The 25,343-nt window shown below is 44.4% G+C and overlaps 2 protein-coding genes across 3 annotated transcripts in view; one reads left to right on the top strand and one right to left on the bottom strand.

Annotated features, from left to right (window-relative positions):
* Positions 1-1,173: 1,173 nt before the first annotated feature.
* On the top strand, positions 1,174-21,337 carry LOC116327036 (solute carrier family 41 member 1-like). Its single transcript, XM_039612494.1, has 10 exons — positions 1,174-2,363; positions 4,300-4,407; positions 8,002-8,073; positions 9,893-10,037; positions 10,132-10,278; positions 10,676-10,820; positions 10,919-10,998; positions 14,431-14,565; positions 17,616-17,764; positions 17,868-21,337. Exons 1-10 carry the CDS (start codon positions 2,169-2,171, stop codon positions 18,045-18,047), a joined length of 1,356 nt encoding a protein of 451 aa, XP_039468428.1. The 5' UTR covers positions 1,174-2,168; the 3' UTR covers positions 18,048-21,337.
* LOC116327050 (carbohydrate sulfotransferase 11-like) overlaps positions 19,773-25,343 on the bottom strand; it is a 25,942-nt gene continuing 20,371 nt past the window's right edge. For both annotated transcript variants that reach the window (XM_031748519.2, XM_039612495.1), the window contains exon 3: positions 19,773-24,003. In XM_031748519.2, the coding sequence (XP_031604379.1) occupies positions 23,158-24,003 (846 nt within the window). In that variant the 3' untranslated portion in view covers positions 19,773-23,157. The remainder of the gene's footprint in view (positions 24,004-25,343) is intronic.

Below are 25,343 nucleotides of genomic sequence, written 5' to 3'. Positions count from 1 at the left end.
GCACACTAAAGCACTCAATGCACTCAGTGCACTGTGATACACATAATCAGCATGCTTCTGGGTGGATGTAAAGGCATGCATATACGCAGTATTACCATAGTGGATTGTATGACGAGTGGGTGAGATACATGTCTTTAATTTTTTGATAGATGTTCCACGTTGGTTTTAAAAGTGAATCTAGCATCCAGCCAGAGTCCTCAGTATTTCTAACAATCACTTTTATGGGACAGATACTGTTTTCCTACTGAAAGCAGGACCTGTTTCCTTTTTATTACATAAAATTTACTACCAAACTTTGAGAAGAAGAGGTGCAGTGAATCATCACTGACACTGAAATGTGGACTGAGGCTGCCTCTGTGTTTGGCAACGGGGCCTTTTGAGATTTATTTGAAATGTAATATGAGCTCCGGGATCTAGAAAAGCCTTTTGGTGTATTGCGGGTGCGTTAGTGAAACAGAGAGATGTGAGGTGATCTGAGATGCCAAAAAGCAATGCTCAAGAAGATTATTTTAGTTACAGCTCAGTGTTTAGCAGCTGTTGCTTCACTGTTCAAATTACAGGAAGAAGTCAGAAGGGGGAGCTGTAGAGAGTGGAGCGCCTTCTCCAAGTCATGTCTCAAGGACACTTTTCAGCTGAGTCACTGTCCTCATGTGCGTCTGTCTGAGACGATGTCGTTTACTAAGCAGTCTGCTTCATCTGCTCTCCTGTTTTACATTATTCTAACATGTTTACTGTAGTTTGAACAGAGGGGAGGAAAAAATGCTCTTTTTAAACACAAAGTCGCAGAACTTGTCTAATTTCCATCTTTCTGTTCCACCTAAAGCAGCAGTTTATCCACATGAAGAAACAGCAGATTATTATCTCTGTGCCATACGTCGCTAATGATTACTTTGTGTAACACAGAAGAGCAAATAAGAATAAGAAGGTGTGACGTAATGATCTCTGACAGACTGTAAATATCAGTTAGTGGCAGCGTGTGTGCTTCCTCCAGTCAAAGAGGATACACTGCGTCCTCTGCAGGCAGCAGCAGCACCACGTGTTTGTGACAGGTACAGCACCTGCTGCTCTGAGTGCGTCACCCACTCAGAGTGTGAGGAGAAGGAGGAGCTATCAAAGAGGGGGAGAGCACATCTGCAGTCTCCTCTGAACTGATCTGAAAACAGACCAGGAGGAGAGAAGAGTCCTGATACAGCCTGGTCACTTCTGCTTCCACTCAGACATCTTTCTGATCATCACGCATGCACACACACACGTGCGCACTTTTTCTGTGACTGCCACCATCACAGAAAACGTCACGACTCATCGATCCATCTGGAAGACGAGGGAAGCCTTACCAGAGGAACAACGACAATCACCCTGCCTCCTCAGACAAGCCTCAGACGTCAGACCGTCCATCAGCGCAGCCTAGACAGACACCGCGGCATCCCACAGATTAAAATGAAGAAGGTGCTCCAAAGCAGTGAGGCTCACACAGAGCAACAGCATGGCAGCGAGGAGATAGAGAGGGAGAAGGAGTGGCAGCACAGGAGGGCTGAGAAGAAGCTGCTGGCCTTCTGGATGTCCTTGTCTCACAGGACCTGGACCTTCTTCAGGCCCCGCGAGAGGCCGGGATTCCAGCGCTCCGCCTCAGCCGCCCGGCTGCTGAAGAGTGAGGCGTGAGGAGAGAAAGACAGGGGGCATGTGTGTGGCTGGAGAGTGTGTGTGTCTGTGTGTGGGTGTGTGTGATGGTCTGTCAGTAGCACAGTGTCAGTAGAGGCCTGGCAGACCTGCTGTCAAGTGGACCTGTGTGTGTGTGTGTGGGTGTGTGTGTGAGTGGTCCATTCAAGTAGATGAAAGGTTCCATTCCTCTGGCTAGTCCACCATTTGCAAAAGCACTTTGTGTTGCTGCCCTGCCAGTCCTGGAGTGACAGGTGAAGGGCAAAGCACTGTTTACTTCTTCTTTAAGCATTGTTTTTCATCACCTTTGACTTAACGGCAAGCCTGGACTTTTGTGACAAGAACTTAACAATCTGGAAAAAGGAAATCTTCTCTGTCCTGGTTGTAACTTCTTACTCTAAGTGGATCGTTACATTCAGCCTTCACTGACTCAGCTCGAAAGCTGAGTTTGTGGACATTCCTTGCTAGAAACACCTCAGCTCGAGGCAGGGATGGGTTAACAGGGATCAGCCATGGTGGTGACCCATCTGGCTCTGGAGTTTCATTTCCAGGGGAAGAAGCTAAGGGGCTTCAAGTGCAAACTAACCCGCTCAGCCCACAGCTTCCTCCCAGAGAACTCATGGATCATTGCAGCCCAAATCCTGCTGCCTTACCTGGTGTCTGGTCTGGGCATGGTGGCAGCAGGAATAGTCATGGATGTTGTGCAAGTATGGAAACTAATTATTTTCATTGTGTTAAACTGTATACACTAATTTCTAATTAGGTATGATTGTAAAACAGGTTTTATAGTGACAGTGTTTAATGTAACCTTGATGGGAGTAATGGTCAGTAGTGAGGATGAAAGAGGTGATTATGTCATTCCCGCTTTGCAATCAAACCAAGATGTACAGAAATAATAGAAACAAATTTTAGTGGTAGGCTGAAAATATGAAGGTCAGCCGTCTTCCATTAAGGATTCAGTTTTATGTATTAGCAGAGATATCTGTACACCTAAAGCTGTGTCCACAAAGGAAGCTGATGGTTGATTGCTAGTGGACATTTCAGGCTAGGTATACTCCAATGCTGAACTCTGTTATATGTCAGTTACCAGTGTCCTGTGTTGTCATTGGTAGTTGCTTATAGAAGTTGAGAGAAGTCTACCTACTTGAGTCACCAGCAGTTTTTCACCCATAGCAACTTAGTAGCTGAATGTCATTGACTTTCCATAGTCTCTGGTCAACACATCGCTGTGAATCGCTGCTAAATCTGCCAGTGGCTCAAGTAGCACTGAGAAATGAAAAAAATCTGCAGTTTGTCAAAAGGCCACTTTAAGGCAAGCTCCAAAAGAAAGTCAAACACCAAAATTTGTAAAAATTGTCAAATTCAACTCTTAGCCTGTTACTTAGCACTAATTAGCTAACATCTGTATCTGTGCACTGCCATATACTTTATGGACGCAGCTTGCTAACCACACTACCTTACCTTAGCTGGTAATTTGTGCTCCACCCTCTCACACAACTATGGTTATTTTTTGCTCCACAAGACAGAAGTAAAGTGGCAGCCAAAATGTTAAAGTTGAGGCCACAATATTCAAATCCAGAGTCCAAAACTAATGAATGATGTTACTTGGTCACTTGTTACAGCGATGGCCGTCTTACAGGCAACACTTTACTTGCTAGCTTTTTTTTTTCTTTTAGCCTAAATGAAAGATATGAAAGATACAAAAACCTAACATTTGAAGCATATTACATACTTTTACACTTTTAAAATGAAGTAAACTTTTAAATAGACTGAACCATTGTTCTGTTTAAATAAATGAGGAGTCTTTATATCCAGTTTAGTCTCTGAGTTGCAGCTGCTACTGAAAGACTGAAGAGACCGTGAAGTCTGGTGCTGCTGCAGTTGGATGCATGCTGTTCTAAATTTACTATTACATAAATCATATACCCATTCCTAAATATTCATACTCAGCCTAAACCCATAAATCCAAAATCTGGAGTAATATACAAACACAGACAAGTTCGACTGTTTTACCAGCATGTTGATAGTGTAACTGTATGATGCAAAATGCTGCAGAGTACTGTCAATGTTCTGGCAGTCTGTTGTAGCTAATCACCATACCAAAACTTTTTTAAAATGGTGTCAATTAGCTTGGAGAAAATCCTTTGGACTAATGTTGTAAACATTAACATTAAGCTAGAAGTTAAACTTGGTTTGAGCGTGTCCACATTTATGAAAATGCAGGAGTCTTACTCTGAGGTAATCAGCTCTCCCACTGCCAAAAATAATCCATCAACCCCAGGAAGTTATTGATGTTGCTGCTTTCTTCATATGAAAGCACTCGTGCTTATCTGACCACAAAGAATGTGATTAGATAAGAACACAGTGACCACTCACCCAGCTCACTCTGAGACTGCAGTACTAGTATTTATTAGACCACAAATCTGGAGTGTGTATGAGTGGTTTGATCAGATATAACCGGCATGTCCTTTCAACAAAGCTCCAGGAGATCACTTGTCTTGTTTTTCACCTATAAACAGTTAATAAGTGCTGAAAGGAAAGAGATGGTGACCAGTGTAAGATGCCTTTTAAAAAATAAGGGGCCAACTGTGTTTTAGCAAACAGTAGCTTTACTGTACAGTTTTTTTGTTTTGTTTTTTTTAGCACTGGGAGGTGTTCAAGGAGATCTCCGAGGTGTTTATCTTGGTGCCAGCCCTCGTGGGTCTGAAGGGGAATCTGGAAATGACACTGGCATCCAGACTGTCAACAGCAGTGGGTGGAAACACACTCACACACCTAGTCTTTTAACACAAATATACCTGTAAAACCATCCATCCATCCATCCATCCTCATCCGCTTTATCCGAAGTCGGGTCGCGGGGGCAGCAGCCTAAGCAGAGAAGCCCAGACCTCCCTCTCCCCAGCCACCTCCTCCAGCTCATCCGGGGAACACCAATGCGTTCCCAGGCCAGCCGAGAGATATAATCTCTCCAGCGCGTCCTGGGTCTGCCCTGGCCTCCTCCCGGTGGGACATGCCCGAACACCTCACCCAGGAGGCGCCCAGGGGCATCCTTGTCAGATGCCCGAACCACCTCAACTGGCTCCTTTCGATGTGGAGGAGCAGCGGCTCTACTCTGAGCCCCTCCCGGATGGCCGAACTTCTCACCCTATCTCTAAGGGAGAGGCCAGCCACCCTTCGGAGGAAGCTCATTTCTGCCGCTTGTACCCGCGATCTCGTTTTTTCGGTCACTACCCACAGCTCGTGGCCATAGGTGAGGGTCGGGACGAGATCGACCGGTAAATTGAGAGCTTCGCTTTTACACTCAGCTCCCTCTTCACCACGACGGACCGGTGCAGCGTCCGCATCACTGCAGCCGCAGCACCAATCCGTCTGTCGATCTCCGGCTCCCTTCTCCCATCACTCGCGAACAAGACCCCAAGATACTTGAACTCCTCCACTTGGGGCAGGAACTCATCCCCGACCCGGAGTGGGCACTCCACCCTTTTCCGGCTGAGAACCATGGCCTCAGATTTGGAGGTGCTGATCCTCATTCCCGCTGCTTCACACTCGGCTGCGAACCGTTCCAGTGCGAGCTGGAGGCCCCCACCGATGAAGCCATCAGAACCACATCATCCGCAAAAGCAGAGATGAGATTCTGAGGCCACCAAGTGAAAGCCCTCCGCCACTTGGCTGCGCCTAGAAATCCTGTCCATAAAAATTATGAACAGAATCGGTGACAAAGGGCAGCCCTGGCGGAGCCCATCACCCACCGGAAACAAGTCCGACTTATTGCCGGCAATGCGAACCAAACTCTTGCAACGGTTGTATAGGGATCGAATGGCCCGTAACAGTGGGCCAGACACCCCATACTCCCCCGCAACACCTCCCACAGGACACCCCGAGGGACACGGTCGAATGCCTTCTCCAAGTCCACAAAACACATGTAGACTGGTTGGGCAAACTCCCATGCACCCTCAAGTATCCTCGAGAGGATAAAGAGCTGGTCCAGTGTTCCGCGACCAGGACGAAAACCGCATTGTTCCTCCTGTATCCGAGGTTCGACTAACGGACGAACTCTCCTTTCCAGCACCCTGGCATAGACTTTCCCGGGAGGCTGAGGAGTGTGATCCCCTATAGTTGGAACACACCCTCCGGTCTCCCTTCTTAAAGATGGGGACCACCACCCGGTCTGCCAGTCCAGGGTACTGCCCTGATCTCCACGCAACATTGCAGAGGCGTGTCAACCAGGACAGCCCTACAACGTCCAGAGCCTTCAGGAACTCGGGCGGACCTCATCAACACCAGGGGCTCTGCCACCGAGGAGTTGTTTAACTGCCTCAGTGACCTCGACCCCAGAAATTGGCGGGTCATTCCCTCATCCCCAGACTCTGCTTCCTCCTCGGAAGACGTGTCAGTGGGATTAAGGAGGTCCTCAGTATTCCTTCCACCGTCTGACAATTTTCTCAGTCGACGCCAGCAGCGCACCGCCAGCACTATACACAGTGCAGGTAGAGCACCGCCGCTTTCCCCTCCTGAGACGCCTGACGGTTTGCCAGAATCTCTTCGAGGCAGTCCGAAAGTCTTTTTCCATGGCCTCCGAACTCCTCCCACACCCGAGTTTTTGCTTCAGCCACTGCCTGAGCCGCATTCCGCTTGGCCTGTCGATACCTGTCAGCTGCCTCTGGAGTCCCACAGGCTAACCAAGCCCGATGGGACTCCTTCTTCAGCCTGGTGGCTCCCTTCACCTCTGGTGTCCACCATTTGGTTCGGGGATTACCACCACGGCAGGCACCAACCACCTTGCGGCCGCAGCTCAATGCAGCAGCCGGCAATGGAGACGCTGAACATGGTCCATTCGGACTCAATGTCCCCAGTCTCCCTCGGAATGTTGTTGAAGCTCTGCCGGAGGTGTGCGTTGAAGATCTCGCGGACTGGGGCCTCTGCTAGACGTTCCCAGCACACCCTCACTCACGCGTTTAGGTGCACCGGGTCTGTCCAGCGTCCTCCCCGCCACCTGATCCAACTCACCACCAGGTGGTGATCAGTTGACAGCTCAGCCCCTCTCTTTACCCGAGTGTCCAGAACATATGGTCGCAGGTCTGGTGATACGATTACAAAATCGATCATCGACCTGCGGCCTAGAGCATCCTGGTGCCACGTGCACTTATGGACACTCTTATGTTTGAACACAGGTGTCGTTATGGCCAAACTGTGATTTGCACAGAAGTCCAATAACAAAACACCACTCGGGTTCAGATCAGGGAGGCCGTTCCTCCCAATCACGCCCCTCCAGGTCTCGCTGTCGTTACCCACGTGAGCATTGAAGTCTCCCAGTAGGACAACAGAGTCTCCAGGTGGGGCACCTTCCAGCACCCCCCAGGGACTCTAAGAAGGCTGGGTACTCTGAACTGCCACTCGGCGCATAAGCGCAGATGACAGTCAGGACCCGTTCCTGACCCTGAGGCGCAGGGAACAAACCCTCTCATCCACCGGGAAAAACCCCAACGCATCGGCAGCAAGCCGGGGGATATTAGAATACCCACCCCAGCCCGCCGCCTCTCACCAGGGGCAACTCCAGACTGAGACAGAGTCCAGCCCCTCTCCAGGAGACTAGTTCCAGAGCCCAAGCCATGCGTGAGGTGAGCCCGACTATATCTAGCCGGTACTTCTCAACCTCACGCACTAACTCAGGCTCCTTCCCCACCAGAGAGGTGACATTCCATGTCCCTATTGCCAGTCTTGGCAGCCGGGATCGGTCCGCCAGGGCCTCCGCTCCTGGCCGCCGCCCGACACACATTGCACCCGACCCCTATGGCGCCTCCTGCGGGTGGTGGGCCTGCGGGAGGATGGGCCCATGTCTCCTCTTCGGGCTGTGCCCGGCCGGGCCCCATGGACTAAGGCCCGCCACCAGACGCCCCTCGGGCACCCTCCCGGGCCTGGCTCCAGGGCGGGGCCCCGTAACCCTATCCCGGGCAGGGTAAACTGTTCCCTCGATGTTCTTTTCATACGGGTCTTCTGAATCGCTCTTTGTCTGGTCCCTCACCCAGGACCAATTTGCCATGGGAGACCCTACCAGGGGGCAAAAGCCCCCAGACAACATAGCCCCTGGGATCCCTGTGACACACAAACCCCTCCACCACGATAAGGTAGCGATTCACGGAACCTTACATGATAAACTGACATTGATACAGCATCATTGAACAAGAACTGATAATCAATACATGTCATTTTCTTTATCAAATCTTTCCAGGATTTAGACTGTACTAATAAATAATCTTGTCTGCCAGTGAGAATTGATTTTACACATTCACACTCGAGACTGTGCGATGGAGAAATATGATTACATAAACCTGTTTGTGCCCACAGGCCAACACGGGGCAGATGGATGAGGCCCAGCAGCAGTGGAGGATGGTGTTCTGTAATCTGGCTCTCATTCAGGTGACACTGCAGCACAACGCATTCTTCATCCTATTAATAACACACTCCATCACTCCGCCGGTTCGCTGCTGGCTTCGTGACAATCCGCTTTAACTCAGAAAGCTTCGCTGGGGTGATAAGATCGTCCTCCCTTTCAAGACACTAATGTAGCTCAGCCAATTAACCACACCTGATAACAGTCGGGGATGATTTAAAAAATGGGAGATCAGATTAGATATTGAAGCACAAAATCCCAAAACTGGCTTAATTCAGTGTCTGCTAATGAAAATACACTCTGCTGTGTACACTGTGTGAGCGTCAGTGAAGATATTTAACCAGCATTCTTCAAAGTATTTAGCATTTCATATATTTCATGGAAGGATACTGTGAGATGTAAAGTCAGTGGTTCAGCTGATGCCCCTCTATGCAACCTGGTGGCAAATTTCACACAGGGTGCACAATTTCAGCTGGTTCAGCCTCTAGACAGGCACTCCTGTTTCTGCAAGCTGCTTTGCAACCCACTTCCCTTCCCCACAGCTCCTCCAATTCACACTGTTCACTGTATTTCTCACTTAATGTCATGTCAGTGATGCCTCCACTGTTCTGTGAGGTTGGCATGGTATTGCCCCTCTTCCTCACCTTACACTCAGCCTTTCACAAGTGCCTGTGAAAGGAACAGGGGGTCCCCATACTGTACAATATGAGTTATTGCAGATGGAAAAAGCAGGCATAAAGTGGTCCTGACACAGATATATTTATGGCTACCACAGAGTTTAATACTAGGATTTATAAACATGCCTAATAACATACGGAATACAATTTAATCTATCTTTTAACTGTTATGGAGAAAATGTTATAGGCAGGGCTGCACATAAGTGGTCCGCAGGTGCGCATTTGCTGTCAAAATAAAAGACGCGCACCAGATAAGAAGTTGCAACGCGCGTTTGCATACATAAGTTTTCTGGAGGAGGACAGACATTTGTTTAGAACTCTTAAAGATGTCGAAGAAGCAAGCTCCTTCAAGCAATTACTTTGGTGTTCCTCCACCTCCAAAGAAATGTCAGAAGGAGTCTGAACCGCAAAAGAAGTGCGTATTCTCGGAAAAGTGGTTGCAGGAGGTGAGCTGGCTTCAGACAAATGATGAACGCACAGAGATGTGGTGCAGAATATGCCGTGAAAATCCCACTCTAGCGGACAAAAACAGTGCCTTTTATATGTACACAAACGTGCGTTGCAACTTCTTATCTGGTGGGCGTCTTTTATTTTGACAGCAAATGCGCACCTGCGGACGACTTATGTGCACCCCTGTTCATAGGATGCGGTTCCTTATTTTCTCCCTTATATGTGTTAAAAATGATCAGGGTAGGTCAGGGTAATTCTCAGTTTTTTTCTTTTAATCTAAGTTATATTTGATATAGTATGACAGAGGGGGGATCCTTAACAGGAGCATTTCAACTCTAAACATATAACTGTATTATGAAAACGTTATGTTATGTTAAATATCTGCGGGCACCCAATCAGATGAGAGTTGGCTTAAAGGGAGAGGAGCTAGAAAATCTCCTCATCTGATAGAACAGAAGGGCTGCCCAAAGGCCTTGTATAAGGTTAAGAAAGGTTATTTTTTTACCAGGGAGTCATGCAGAGCTATTCTAATAGATTTGAAGAAGGAAAATATGGAAATAGAATCAGAATCTTTAAGCATTTTTGTTACTCTAACAAGGCACATTTGGTGACATTTTAGTTAAAAGAATAAAATGTCTCAAATCTCTAACTCTTTTAAAATCTAACTTGCTCTTTCATTGCTTTGTTTCCTTGTCTTTGCTCTGTCCTTCTTCCTCAGGTTCAGGCCACAGTGGTTGGTTTCCTGGCAGCAGTTGCAGCAGTAGGTCTTGGAGGTCTGACCAAAGGGAGAGTGGATGTTACCCAGGCTGCTGTCCTGTGTGCCAGCAGTGTCACCACTGCTTTCATTGCCGCACTGTCTCTAGGTCAGACAAAGGATCTCGTTGCTCTGGAGGAAGAAACAATGTAGAACACAACATGGAGGAATTCATCTCTGGTATCCTGTGTGTTTGGTTTCAGGGTTAGTGATGGTGGCAGTGATCATCGGCTCCAGGAAGGTGGGCATCAACCCAGATAACGTGGCCACGCCCATCGCTGCCAGCCTCGGAGACCTCATCACTCTGTCTTTGCTCGCTGGGGTCAGCAGTCTCTTCTTCCTTTACAGAGGTCAGAGATCATATCATTATAAAAGCACCATTTCACGACACAGAATGTCTCAATATTCTGTACGTATTAAGAAACTAGATCGCAGCTACAATCAGAGCATTTTTTGTGATATAAAACAGTCTTTAAAGCAGGTTAACTAAGTTATTACAGCCAGTTATTAGCAATGTGTTAGGGTGTATTTCAGCCAAGAGAGGGCAGCAGATCCCATCTTTTATTCTTTAGTTTTTGTGCTTACAGCAGAAGTAGATGCCAGACATTCTGACAGTCTGCTCTTTCGCCAATCCCTGCCGCCCCTCAAAAAAGACTCAAAGATAAAGAGAAACAATCATTTTTTTAGTACATGAAGAGTTTATGGAATATTTTTGAAAGATTTATTCTCTACAATGTTACTCTGCAGACATATGGTACCTGCCCTCTGTGGTGTGTGGTTTCTTCCTGTTGATCGTCCCTGTGTGGGTCATTATTGCTAGTCGCTCTCCACAAATCAGAGAGGTCCTAAAGTCAGGCTGGCAACCAGTCATTTTGGCCATGTCCATCAGCAGGTGAGGCGACCTGTCACAGATCACTGTGTCACTTCCTTTTCAGTGTAGGAGTGCAATAGGTGCAACTCACATGTATCGTGTGTTTTCTTCTTCCCCAGTATTGGTGGCTTGATTTTGGATAAAACTGTGAGCAATCCAAACTTTGAGGGTATGGCAGTATTTACTCCAGTCATCAATGGTGAGTAAAAGAAGAACCAGCCAGTGCAGATATGTGCAGAAAAAAAATTACATTTATCAGTTTCTTCTTAATTTCCCCTGTAGAGCATTCATGGAAACAGTTAATAAGTGAGGGATAATAAGGTTTGAAATGCACATTTTAAACCTTTTTATGCAGCATTTATTAACACTTTAAATGCAGAAGCAAATTATCCGCTGGTAGTTTTGAAATTTTGAGAGAAAGCTTTAATTTTAATGGAGTGAGACAGAACACTGAACAAAAATCCAGAAACAAAGACAAATAAAAGTTATGAATTGATTTACATTTCATTGAGTTAAATAATTATTTAATACCCAAGCAAAACATGACTTAGTACTTGGTGGAAAAGCCCTTACTGGCAAGTACAGCGCATTGAGACGACTGTTTTTGTGACAGGGTGCTTTATAAACTGGCAACCCAAAGCTTCAGTTCCCTTCTATACGACTGATTTCTCATTAACCGTAATGAGTTTCTGCTTTAGCCACTCTTTGTGTTGCCTTGGTGTTTTCATGGGCCATTGTTGTGCAGAAAGACCCATCCAGTGTTCTAGCTGAGAGAAGGAGGTTCTCATCTAATATTTTACAATACATGACCCCTGCATTCCTCAGTGCTGAAAAGTCATCCTGTACATTTAGACGAAAAACAGCCCAAAACATAATGTTTCCACCTCCGTTCCGTGCTTTACTGTGGGGATGCTGTTCCAGCTCAATTTCGACCACAGCACTTTCTCCCAAGCCTTTTTTTATAACTTTTATGTAATTTTTTCCTGGATTTTTGGTTGATATTCTGTCTTTCACCATAAAAATGCAAAACTGTTCATTTCTTTGGAAGTGAGCAAACTTTTATATTCAGCAGGGGATCAAATAATTATTTCCCCACTGTGGGAGGTAAATGCAACAGCAGTAATGTTATTGTGTGTTTTGCATGCTGCCTAATTTTGTAAAACAGTGTAACTGACTCAGCCTGATTCTAAATTTTGCTCCATTAAATAAAATAACCACACTCATAAACGCGTCTGCAGCAGTTCAGTGGCAACATCAACGTGCTCGTTTATCATGTTTCAAATCTCATTAGGGACGCATTATCCATCTAATGATTGTTGAGACATTTCAGCCAAAGCCACATGCCAAGTTGCTTCTGTTGTTGGAGGATGAATCAAAGGAATCATGGACAGTTAGTGTATATGACAAATATCAGTCTGGAACAAAGTAGTAGGCCAACTTTTCTATCCCATACTCAAAAAAGCTCTTCTGATGTAGTAACATTTCAAACATATTTTAAAGTTGATAAAGTATATTAAAAAATTGTTACGGCCCTAGCTGGGCCTCCTGAAACTGCCCTTGTGTGGGCGTGGTGTTTTTCTCCGCCGCCTCCTCTCTTGCCACTCCTACCCCCTCTGTTTCTCTCACTCTCCTCTCTCCCCAGGACACAAGCTGCTCTTGGTTAGCCTCGTTTGCCACCTGAATCCATTCAGCAATCACCTCTGAGGCTATTTAAGCTGGGGATGAGCTGTGAGCAGGGTGGTGTTCTCTGGTGTCTCTGTTTTGTGTTCTTGGTGTGTGGTTATCCTGCCTGAAGTGTGTAGTTGTGGAAGCAGTATAGCTGCTTTACGTGAGTAGTGTGGGCTTGTGGGCCTCGACAGCAGTAAAGCTAGCTGCTGCTAGTGACAGGGTGAGCTTGTGGGTCCCTGGAAGTGCCTCCTCGTGGTGTGGAGTTTTTGTTTGGTTGTGTTCCTTGTTGTTGCAACCTTTTTTCCTTTTTCCAAGTGTTACTGGTAAAACGGCATTACCGGCTCTTTATGTTAAGACTATCTATAATAAAGACTATTTTATTTACTAAAAACACCTGTCTGTTCTCCTTTCATTCTGTTCTGGACTCATCTGTTACTGGTCCCCTCACTTGCCTGCCTAGACCCCTTTGGGGGGGGGACGTAACAAAAATAAAAGATAAAGTTTCAGTCAGAGGAGCATCTTTAGTGTAACTTTATAGCTGGCTCTCAACAACTCTTTGCAGGCAATAATTTACAATTCCTTGTGCTTTCCGTAGTACTTCCTCTTCAAGAACTGGAATTTAGGGGACTCAGCTGGTACTCCCTCATGTAGGACCCTCCCTTTTTATGAGCCCTCAATAAATGAAGTAGGAATTATGAATTTAATTACATACAGATATTCTTTGGGATATCTGTTTTATTATGGTGAAACAATTAGTGACATATCTTCTATGCGTGTTTAAAAAAAATAAAGCTGGCATGTTTTCTGAAGGAGAATGGAGAGCAGGAATGTAGGTTTATGGTATTTTCATCCACCCTCAGCTTTGAAGAATTGTTCGTAGTTAGCTTAATTGCTATCAATAAAAAAAAACATCAAGCCAACTGATGTCATGTGGAAATTGTTGAAGCCTGCAGGAGCCCAGCAGTTAATCCCATTATTTATAAATCCTGCTGTGTCCACACCCTGACAGCGAGGCGGTAAGCAAGCTGAGCCTTGCTTTTAAAGGGCTTCAAATCTGAGGGCTTACTCAATCATGAGACATTAATATGCTGCTGATTTCGAGGAGTCTCCTTCCTGTCAAAGTGGGCTAGATCTTTGCTTTGTGGCCAGCCTGCTGTCCACAAAACGGCATACTAAGTAGAGAGGAATAACAATGGTCTTTACATAAACCACAAGCCTGATCAGAATGCCAACTATGCATTCACTGGCTCTCATTTCCGCAGCATCCCTGCCAACCTCAGTGCTACCAAACACTCCTGCATGTATTGCCATCCCAGTACAGGAAGTGCATTTGCATTCCAATTCAGAGCTCTCCTCTGCAGCCTTGCTGACCAGAAACACTCCTCCATTTTTTTTGTTCAAATGAGCCATGTGCTCTAAAGCTCAGCAAATCCTGGAGGTTTTGTTTTTAATGACATCAGCCTGAGGGGTGAGCAGCACTGGGACTAATATGGCACAACAATGAGTATGCCTTTTCCAGACATTCAGAGAAAAAAGCCCCCAGGAGACCCTGCTGTAGGAATAACTGCTGAATAGATTCCTAGCAAAATTAGTTGTTGGATGGTGAGTTATTTTTCCAAGATAACTGTTAACTCTCCAGTGCCTGCTCAGCCTCTCGTGTGACTCTTAGATGAAAAGGGAACAGTGGCTTAACAAGTGATGCCTGTAATGCACTCTATGATATATGCATGTTTGCAAATACCACAGTAATACAGCCATATTAACACATAAATAAAACGCATCGCAGTGGTTACAAAGTCATTTTGAATGAACAGTGCTTTCCTGTCATCAGCAACACCACCCTTTCTTTGGTGTTTTCAGTGGAATCTTGGAATGCAGTTGTGTTTTTTGTCCTGTTTTTGCTGTTTTTATTAAAATGTCAAACACGATCAGCTATGCTCAGTACTTGTTCATATCCACACAGGTGTAGGGGGAAATCTGGTGGCCATCCAGGCCAGCAGGATGTCTACTTACCTCCACTACTGGAGTGTTCCCGGAGCTCTTCCGTTCAAAATGAGCGAGAAGTGTCCTGGACCCTGTGCTACCTTCTTCTCTTCAGGTTAGATACTGAATAAATTCAGTATGTGAAGTGTATCCACTTTGGAAAGGCAGCATATTTAATGTTGAACGTATGAGAGGGAACTAGACCTGCACTCACTCACTGGACTCTGTTTTCAAGCTTTAGAAAATCTAGCCAGTGATGTAAGGCCAATCACGGCCCCTCCTTGAGCCTGGTTTGGCTCGAACTTTCTTCCTGTTAAAAGGGATTTTCCCCCCCCACTGTCAGCAAGTGTTTGCTAATAGGGGGTTATCCGATTGTTGGGTTTTCACTATATTATTGTAGGGTCTTCAAATTACAATATAAAGCACCTTGAGGTAATTGTGATTTGGCACTACATAAATGAAATTGAACTGAATTGAGTTAATTGAAAGCAGGGTTTGAATCCTTTGGCATTGTGTTATTTAACGCCCAGATCTAAATGAACAGGTCGATGGTCACCAAGACATGAAAATATGAGTTGTTGACTGGTGGGAGGAGCTTATTCTGTCTATTTTCCAATTCTGGAGTTGTTATACTGGATTCTTTTGTACATTTAATTTTATTGCTGCCTGCTGTAGGTCTAGAGTCCTTCTCAGTGATATTCAATCTTTGACAGCTTGGAGTGTTGCCAATTTAGCTGTTTTTTGTCTATGTGTGGTGACTTTTAAAGTCACAAATCAAGCAAAAAAAATAAAAAAACAACAACTTCTTGTCACTATCTGGAAGGAAAGTACAGGGTGGGGCATTTATATGGATACACCGTAATAACATGGGAATGGTTGGTGATATTAAAGTCCTGTTTGTGGCACATTAGTATATGGTAGGGGGCAAACTTCTCAAGATGGGTGGTGACCATGATGGCCATTTAGAAGTCGGCCATCTTGGATACAACTTTTGTTTTTTCAATAGGAAGAGGGCCATGTGACACATCAAACTTATTGGTAATGTCACAAGAAAAACAATGGTGTGCTTGGTTTCAACGTAACTTTATTCTTTCATGAGTTATTTACAAGTTTCTGACCACTTATAAAATGTGTTCAATGTGCTGCCCATTGTGTTGGATTGTCAATGCAACCCTCTTCTCCCACTCTTCACACACTGATAGCAACACCGCAGGAGAAATGCCAGCACAGGCATCCAGTATCCGTAGTTTCAGGTGCTGCACATCTCGTATCTTCACACCATAGACAATTGCCTTCAGATGACCCCAAAGATAAAAGTCTAAGGGGTCAGATCGGGAGACCTTGGGGCCATTCAACTGGCCCACGATGACCAATCCACTTTCCAGGAAACTGTTCATCTAGGAATGCTCGGACCTGGCACCCATAATGTGGTGGCGCAACATCTTGCTGGAAAAACTCAGGGAACGTGCCAGCTTCAGTGCATAAAGAGAGAAACACATCATCATGTAGCAATTTCAAATATCCAGTGGTCTTGAGGTTTCCATTGATGAAGAATGGACCCACTATCGTTGTACCCCATACACCACACCAAACCATCACTTTTGTTGTTCCAACAGTCTTGGAGGGATCCATCCAATGTGGGTTAGTGTCAGACCAATAGCGGTGGTTTTGTGTGTTAACTTCACATAAAAGTTTGCCTCATCACTGAACAAAATCTTCTGCGTGAACTGAGGGTCCTGTTCCAATTTTTGTTTTGCCCATTCTCCAAATTCGCCGATCTGGGTCACCTCGTTGAGATGCTGCAGTAGCTGGAGTTTGTAAGGGTGCCATTTGTGAGTAGCTAATATCCGCTGAAGGGATGTTCGACTAATGCCACTCTCCAGTGACATGCGGCGAGTGCTACGCTGTGGGCTCTTGCTGAATGAAGCTAGGACAGCCACTGATGTTTCTTCATTAGTGACAGTTTTCTTGCGTCCACATTTTGGCAAATCCAACACTGAACCAGTTTCACGAAACTTAGCAAGCAGTTTGCTAACTGTAGCATGGGAGATGGGTGGTCTCGTAGGGTGTCTTACATTGAAATCTGCTGCAATGACCCGGTTACTGCGTTCACCAGATATCAACACAATTTCGATCCGCTCCTCACGCGTTAACCTCTTCGACATGTCAATGGCTGTGAACAAAGAGAAACTTGTAAATAACTCATGAAAGAATAAAGTTACGTTGAAACCAAGCACACCATTGTTTTTCTTGTGACATTATCAATAAGTTTGATGTGTCACATGGCCCTCTTCCTATTGAAAAAACAAAAGTTGTATCCAAGATGGCCGACTTCTAAATGGCCACCATGGTCACCACCCATCTTGAGAAGTTTGCCCCCTCACATATACTAATGTGCCACAAACAGGACTTTAATATCACCAACCATTCCCATTTTATTACGGTGTATCCATATAAATGGCCCACCCTGTACATGTTTTGTGTAGTCATGGTTGACAAATAGTTCCAATTGAAGTTGTGCCAGTGTTGAGAGCTTGAGGTACTGATTGCAGGAAAACAATATACCGGAGCACTATACAGTGGTACTTCAGACTCACTACCTCTTGTGCTCGGCCTTCTTTCTTGTCCTACTGAATTAATGGAATTCCAAAAGTTGCATCAAAGGGTCTATGATCCTGACAGCCAGTGGCTGTAACTATCCGACCTGTAAATTCACAATGTAGCAAATGAGACTGAATTTAAATGTAATACTAGTCTGTGTACATGGGCAAGCTCGGTAGATATCTGTTAATGATCTTTTAGTAAGGAGTAGATCTAATGTCACTGTTAAAAACACTAAAACAACAAAGACAGATGCATTTATTTCCTTCCTTGCAATAATCTGATTATCATTTCCCTCTGTTTGTAAGAGTTGGTCTGCGTCTGTACGTGGAAACAACCTCGAAAGCCAGTTCAGTTTTTGCCATTATGCTGTAACCAGTTTGGACCAGCCAGATGATGTCAGAGTTTCAGCCATGTTTGCTTGGTTCTGTTTCAGCATCTTAGCTGTTCCTAGTATGGTTCAAAAGTCAATCGACTAACTATCAGCCAGAGACAGATGGGATTAGGCTTTTAATGTGCACCTATTGAACAGTCGCTTATGACTTTCTTTCCATGTTTATTCAGATGTGAACTCCAAATCAGCCAGAGTCCTGGTCACCCTTGTGGTCCCAGGTCACCTCCTCTTCCTGTACACCATCCACCTCCTGCAGGGAGGTCACACTGCCATGACGCCAATGTTCATCATGTGCTTCCTGCTTGCAGCTCTGCTTCAGGTCAGAGATCCTCTTGAAAGTTTCATTTTCAAAACAACTGTGTACTTTAAAAAGAAACAAAGTCTTCATCTTTGAAACACGTGCGACTGCTGTCACCATGCAGGTGGGGATTTTGCTCTATGTGACCAGCCTGATGGTGCGCTGGCTGTGGCGCAGGGGCCTGGATCCAGACAACTTCTCCATCCCCTACCTGACAGCTCTCGGTGACCTGCTGGGTACCGGCTTCTTGGCTCTGAGCTTCAGGCTGATTGTGATGATCAGCTCTACTCAGACTGGAGTTTGATACAGAAACATAGTCCTGCACATCCTGAATGCACTGTTCCCTGTGTGCAAAAGGCCAAAACGAACTGAAAAGAAGGAAGGAGACGACAGAAGGTGTTATTTGTATCTCGAGACTTCTACACTCATTATCATGAAAAGAAGAATGGAATTTTAGCTAAGGAAAACATATTTAGTACAAGGGCACAGTTTTACTCATTAGATTTCTGATTCTCTCCTCATAATTCGTTAAACTTTAAGATCTGCTCTGTTGACCATGAAACAGCACAGCTGTTACCTCTTTTCCACGAACACAGTCTTTAGGCTGCATCTACCAATCAGTGGTGAATTTCTTGTGGTAGTCTCGCCTGTAACCACCAATTCAGTGGTTTCATTTTTGGGCCCAGCAATTTGGTTGTACCAGCCTTCTGGCACCAATCAAAGTCTTTTTTAGCTCTAGATTGGAGACTTGCATTGGGACCACACTGGTACAAAAGGGATATTTGTGTTCAGACAGACTGTCAAGCCTTACAGTTACATACAAAGCAATCTGTAGGCAGTATTTGTCCAGCTGCCATTGAATTGTCTTTGTGAAGTTTCTGATGAGGTCAGACGGAGCCTGACTGGTCTGTAACAGACAGCTGGTACATTAGCATGTAGGGGAGAATAAACACACCAGCCACACTGTCAGATCTGTGTAAATTACAGCCAGCCCAAAGCTGGAGCAGGTAATGTCTGGTGTGCTGTTTTGGTCTCTAGTCCACCTGTTAGTAGGATTATTGGTCACTAGTTTAACTGTAATGGCATATTCCAGTCTATCTCATAAATAATTCACCAGAAATTCAAAGCTGAAGTATATTAGTGCTTAAACGTAGTCACCAGTTTATTACAAACACTGTGATAAAGACAGCTTGGAGGACTAGTATTTTGCAAGAAAGAACACAATGCTAGCTTATTAAAATATAACTGTTTAATATGCTCAAGAAACAGCAGAGTGAGGAGACATCCAAACGACTGCAATATTTGCTAAAGAACAACTGAGGAATGAATAAGGAAGAAGCTGAGCGCTAATGAGCTGAGCACTTCCCTAATACCTCCTGATGATTATTTACCAAAGTAAACAACTGGGAGATGTTACATTAGTGAAACAATAGCTAGTAAATAGCCTGTAAATGAAACTAATTCCCTGCTTTGTTTGCCATTGTTTCCTACTGTTATCTTACACACTTTTGTATTCCCTCTAGTGAAGTACAGAGCTTCACCTTCAGCTTGAAGCGACAGAGAAAGAGCAGTTTGTATGTAAAAGAATGCTACAGTAACGAGTATCTGGGTTACTTGAGGTGACAAAGAAACAGCAGGTAATAATTTGGTTCAGCTTGTTGCCCGAACATGCTAATAGCTATTGTTCCATTTTGTTGGTAATGAAAAAGTACAGTTTTCATTATTTTAGTTTCATAACATTTCATAACTGCAGCAAAAACAGGCTGTTACTGTGATGGAAAGCAAAAATATCTGATAGTGTTGGTTAGGCTAGCATAAATTTCATAGGCTGTGTCACATTCATTGTAAGGTCCAAATATGTTTTGCTATTTATGCAATTTTGGGTAAAAATGTCTCCCTAAAAACATCCTACCTAGGACATTATAAAGGAAGTCTTGATATAGTCCCACACAGTTCCTGAATTTTTCCCCACCAAGTTTGTGCAACCCTTGTTGTTTTGTAAAAAAGCAGACATAACAATCACAACAGATTTTATTTTGTGAAAAGTAAATCATTCATTGTGTGGTTATAATTTATTCACAACATACAGTACTGTGCAATAATCTTGAGTCTCCCCATCCCTTCATTATACGTTACTTCCCCTCCCCCCTTCAAAAGAAGGTCTTGAGCAATAGTTCTCCAGGTTTTCAGAAGGTCTTTCAAAGTTTTTCTTTGGACATTGGCTGAGTTTTCACCCATTTTCAGTTCAGTGCTTGTACCTGACCACTTTCAGAGGAATACTTTTTTTGTTAAGCCAATTAACACATATGAACAACTATTAGCTGAAAACCTGGCATCTCTTGCCATGGTGTGCAGTGCGTCGTTAAAAAATGTGAGGAAACGGTGGTGTTGGAGATCGTGATCCACTATGCAATACCAAAGCATTTGATTGGCAGCAACTTCATTTGTCGGCATGGCAATGATCCCCAGAACTCGGTGCAGCACTGAGTCATGGGTCGGCCTCCCCAGAGCCCGGACCTCAACATTATTGAAGCAGTGTGGGATGATCTCTGCAGAGAACTGAACGAAAGGCAGAAAGATCCAGAGAAGAGCTTTGAGTGTCCTTCAAGAAGCCTAGAGAACTAATCGTGAGGACTACTGAACAAAATCACAAAAATGCTTGCTTTGAAGCTTGTTACAATCGTACAGACACTGTTTTTGCATTGCATATTACTTTGCAACCATTTTAGCAAAATATAAAGAAATGAGGGGCTTGAGACTCTTGCACTATAGTTTATATCAATTTTGATTTTTTTCACTGCCGATAGCTCTTCACACCCAGCACTGAGGCACAGATATTCCCACTGTAGATAAGCAACATGTAAAAAAAGAGAATACAGGAAACAGGTGGTGGAAGAAAAAAATAAACACGCGGACAGGGTGGAGTTCTTTTGCACTTTAGTCTCCATATTCACCAGCTCACTGTGGTTATTATCAAAACCACAGTCCATTCAAAGTGGATGCAGCGAGTGGGAGTAATGTAGAACCACCGTAATAACCGTTGGCACATCTGTACACCTGTTGTCAGCTCCTAAATGTTACAAGGCAAATGATCGTATTCAGGCAATAACAACATATATAACTAAGTGTAAATGTATACTAGGCGTTGCACAGTCTGGATGAATGTTAGATTTTAATCGTGCTTATTTTCTGTAGATTTGTGCCTTTTAAACCGTGACGAGCCTTCAGTTGGTTCTTGCCAAATTTCTACTGGATCTCTTATTTTTTTTTTTGTGCAGCACGATGCCACTGAATATAGCCTGTCGTATTTAACCGTGTCCGTGTTCCAGGTATTGATGGCACGGATTGTTTTTGTGCTATTTTTGTGAACAAATGATTTAGTATGCACTTTTCTGTATGGGGCCTTCTCAATTGTTTGATATGCACTTTTAGCTTGTTGTTAGTGGTCTGGAAATAGCACTCAGAAACAGTAATTAATCCTATTTCCACTGACATCGAGCTTGACTGGACTTCGTAGTACCGTTGCCTTTATAAACACTTCTAGGTCACATCCAGTCATGGTTTATCATTTCAATAAAAGATTGACATGCAAAATGTGCAGGCCGTATTCTGCGTTATTGTGTTGAGAATTCTTGTCACTATTAAGGAATTAACAAGTTCTTTCTGAGATGCATTTTATTTGAAAATCGTGAGAGAAACTTTACCTATTTTGGTTGGTTTGACTCTGTGGAATCAGAAATGGCACAATAAATAAAGACAATGTCATAGTTTACACAAAAGTCTCCTCCTACAGTACGAAAAAGTAAACAAAGTCACAGTTACAAAAGTTGTCATTTACAACTGACCAAAAAAAAAAAAAAAAAAAAAAAAAGGCCCAAAAGCAAAGGCACACATGTTGAGAGACATTCACTGTCTAAACATGATTTTAATACTTTAATCATTATGCTATGGAACTTGCAACAATAACGTTTGTCGTGCAAATACACTTTTAAAAACAGCAGACCACAACCAGAATAAGATGAAGCCAAAAATATTCCATGCTAGGACTGAGTGATCGGAAAAATATAAACGCTTATATCGCATATAGTCCAAAGCCGGGTTTTTTGCACTTTCTTGCTCTTTTTTGGTTGGTGGGTAGGGCTGGGCATATTTCTTATGTTAACATAATGGACCAGGAAGCCATCAACCTGGGAGCTTTCTACTATCCAATGATTCCTCTGAGGCTTTGAGCACTGCCAGCAGATATCCTGGCCAACGCTTGATCTTCTAAGCACTGACGAACATTTTCAAATTTAGATTCAAATTACTGTCCAATAAAAGCCAGCAGTTTTAAGTTTGCACTTCAGCAATGCGATCCCTTTTTCTGCTCTTCACATCCTGCATGTAATCACATGCTACTCGCACAGAAAAGCCAAAAGCTTCAGGTTGAGATTCTGCATAATTACAAGCAGAAATCTTTTTTTAAATGGAGACATATTAGACTAAATCAAACGTCAATTCATACTGTACATGTATAGGAAAACATTTCACAAAACACTAAACACTTTTGCCATTTTTAAGTGGCTGCTGTTGAATTGATTGGCACCGAATAAAAACATCTATATTATTCAATCAAATTAAAGAAGTAGACCAAAAACTACATGTGCAGTTGGGCACCCTAATCAATTAGCAAGCAGGTTATCCTGCTGTTTGTACCGCGTGGACGCACTTCATCTTACTGCCTAGTTTAGATCCTTTGGTTTGTCCGGTTTAACAGTCTGATGTTTAAATTGTCATTATTGGACCTTAATCTAACCTTAACTCCAACGCCAGGCAATCAGAGTATACAAGTTTCTTTTTTATTAAATTTCTCTCCCAAGATTTGGAAAACTGGGAACAAAGAAACAAATCATTCTGACTGACAAGAGAAAAGCCAGTTTTGCCTCGCTCATAAATATAGAGTTCGAGTTATCACATATGATGACGTAGACCTCAGACAGTTACAACCATAATAAACCCCAAAAGCTGATTCTTCTTTTCCTCAAATATCTCTTTGATGATTGCAAACAGATATTATAGCAACGCAGTAGTTGGACTGACGGTGGCCCGGATGGAAGATTTCAGCATATCGCCCAACCCTGTTTCACACATTCAAAGGCAATGAGCAACATCTAGTTGCTCGATAACTACAGTACAATAGGATTTGCCTTTTTTTTTTTTTTTTTTTTTAGGCAACAATGTTGATCTCATGATTCCTTCAAGAGTTCTCCATTGCAATGTTCTGTCTCAAGAATAAAATTAGTTTTCTTTGGAGCTCTGACAAGGATTGCTCTTCTTTCTCTTAAAACAGAACTTGCAGTGTTTGCATGGAGAAGCTTCTTCTGCAGGTGTCCAGGCTCTGTAATTTAGTTTCTGTGTGTGAGCGAAATCCAGCCTCATCTAAACTTGAGGTAGGCCGGTACAGAGTAATTGAAGAGCAGGAAGTCCATGCGATAGAGATTATACAGCTTCTTCTGATAAAAAGGGCTGATGTTGTGGAAGAACTGGGCAGCCATGTCTCCTGTAGTCCTGGTGCTCTTGGACGAGGCGGGGAAGCTGACCTGGTCCTCCACCCCGGCCAGCTGCAGCACATAGCGGGAGTCCTGCTCCAGCGTCTCGTATTTCCCCACCACGTCGTAGTGGATGAGGCAGGGGTGGCACAGTGAGTGCACCCGCTCCCAGTGCTCGTTGAAGGGCTCTTCTCGCTGGGTGGCTGGGTCCACGAGGTAATAGACAAACTCCTCAAAGGAGACGTCATTTCCTCTCTCCAGAGCTTCCGGCTGTGGGTCCGGCCTGTGCCGCTGCACTATCTTTGTGCCGTATCGTTTATGGAAGGCTGTGTTGTAGCTCCGTGTGAATTTGTTGCGATATGCAGACACCAGCCGCTCAAAGGGCTCGCGCACGAAGACGAACTTCAGGTATGAGCGCAGCCGCTGATTGATCTGGGAGGTGGAGTACTCAGAAAGTGTGCGGAGGTTTCCGGGGATGTGGGCCTCGTTGGCAGGGATCGCGAGAGGGTCTGTGTTGGACCCGGCAACGCCCGTTAGAACCATGAGCACCCGCTTCCAGTTGGTGCAGGCCACTTTGGGCACGTAGCAGTAGAGCAAGCCGTGCTGGTCGTCCACGATGATGTGCTTCAGGTCCTCGGGGATGAGGACTCTACGTTTGCGGGTATAGGAGCGACAAGCTTCTTCCAGCAGCTCCCGTCTGCCCTGATGGATCGCCTGTACCGCCGACTCAACCTACAGGGATGAGAGGAATCACAGAGAATTGACATTTAGTAATAAAAAAAAAAAAAAACCTGAGTTACAATTTATAAGAGGAATTCAGGTCAGTTTTATGGCACTGATTGTAAGTTATGATGACAGAAGTTACTAGAAGAAAGTTTTCCCTCTTCATGGTAAACTCTGCTGTTGCTCTTTTCCCCTGTTCAAGCCAACTTTCATCATCTGTCCTATGGATAGCTACACTGCTGGTTTTCGGGAGGAGCGCATGTAAATGTACCTCCACAGGCTCTTTGATGGTTCGTGTCCCACAGCTCCTCAGGTATCAGTGCAGGACTTGCATGGCATTAAACCCAAGGAAAAGTGATTTAAAGTTGGGACAGTTTAAGTTATAATGTGACGAATGTGAGAATCTGGCCTTCCTGAGAGGACTCCAATGATACAGCAGCACTACCTACATTGCCTCTTCCACTGTATTGCCAATGTTCCCTACGGTCCAATTTGTAAGGAATGTTGAACAATGCAGGTAGGACAGCTCAGATATGACCAACTTTGTAGCTTCAAACAGATTTAATAAGCTCGCTTCCTTCCAGTGCCACACCCACTAATTTTTCCCCACTTTCACCTTCAGCAACTCAGTGTTGCTTAAGGACATTTAGCAGATTTTGTGCAGCGCCATCTGAGGGTGAAAAAGGCTCTTCTCACTCCACCCTTATGATGACATACAGACGCCGCTTACAGCCAAGGGCCTTTTGAATGAGAGAAAATGCACTCACAGATTTATCTCCTCTGGTGTCTTAATTATGGCCCATCCCCAACTTTAATCAAGTCACAGGTCATCCAGTTCAGCTTGGCCTCTGCGTGGCACAAATGTCTTATTTACTCCTTTCATTTACTCAGCCTGGCATCCCACTGCAGTGGTTGGAGCCCCGAGACTCTCAGTTTGACTCTGCACCTGACCCTATGTGTGGCTCTCTGTGTTTAGTGGCAGACACCTGAACGACTACAGAGCCAACACAGACCCTTCCTCTCAGCAGAGGTTTGTGCACTGTGTGTACACAACAGTGCACACACAGTGTTTCAGTCTTTTCATGTGAGCGGGATGCATGATTTCATAGTTTGAAGATATTAACAGCTGTTAGAATGTTTCATGACATTCAAACCTTCAAAGAACACCAAAGTCTTCTTAAGTGTGTCGAACACTTTAACATTTAATCAGTGGAGCTGAGTAGTAGCTAGTGGAAGTGACAATTTGCTGTGTGGAAACATTCATTAAAGATATCGTGTTTTGATCTATTTGTAGAAATTTCATCTGGACTAATCAAAACTGATTTTCAGATATCTGTGTTTTCACACTG

Source organism: Oreochromis aureus, linkage group 5 (assembly GCF_013358895.1).
Source record: "Oreochromis aureus strain Israel breed Guangdong linkage group 5, ZZ_aureus, whole genome shotgun sequence".
Taxonomy (NCBI): domain Eukaryota; kingdom Metazoa; phylum Chordata; class Actinopteri; order Cichliformes; family Cichlidae; genus Oreochromis; species Oreochromis aureus.
The sequence above is the reverse complement of the archived record's forward strand: the minus strand, read 5'-3'. Positions and strand labels throughout refer to the sequence as shown.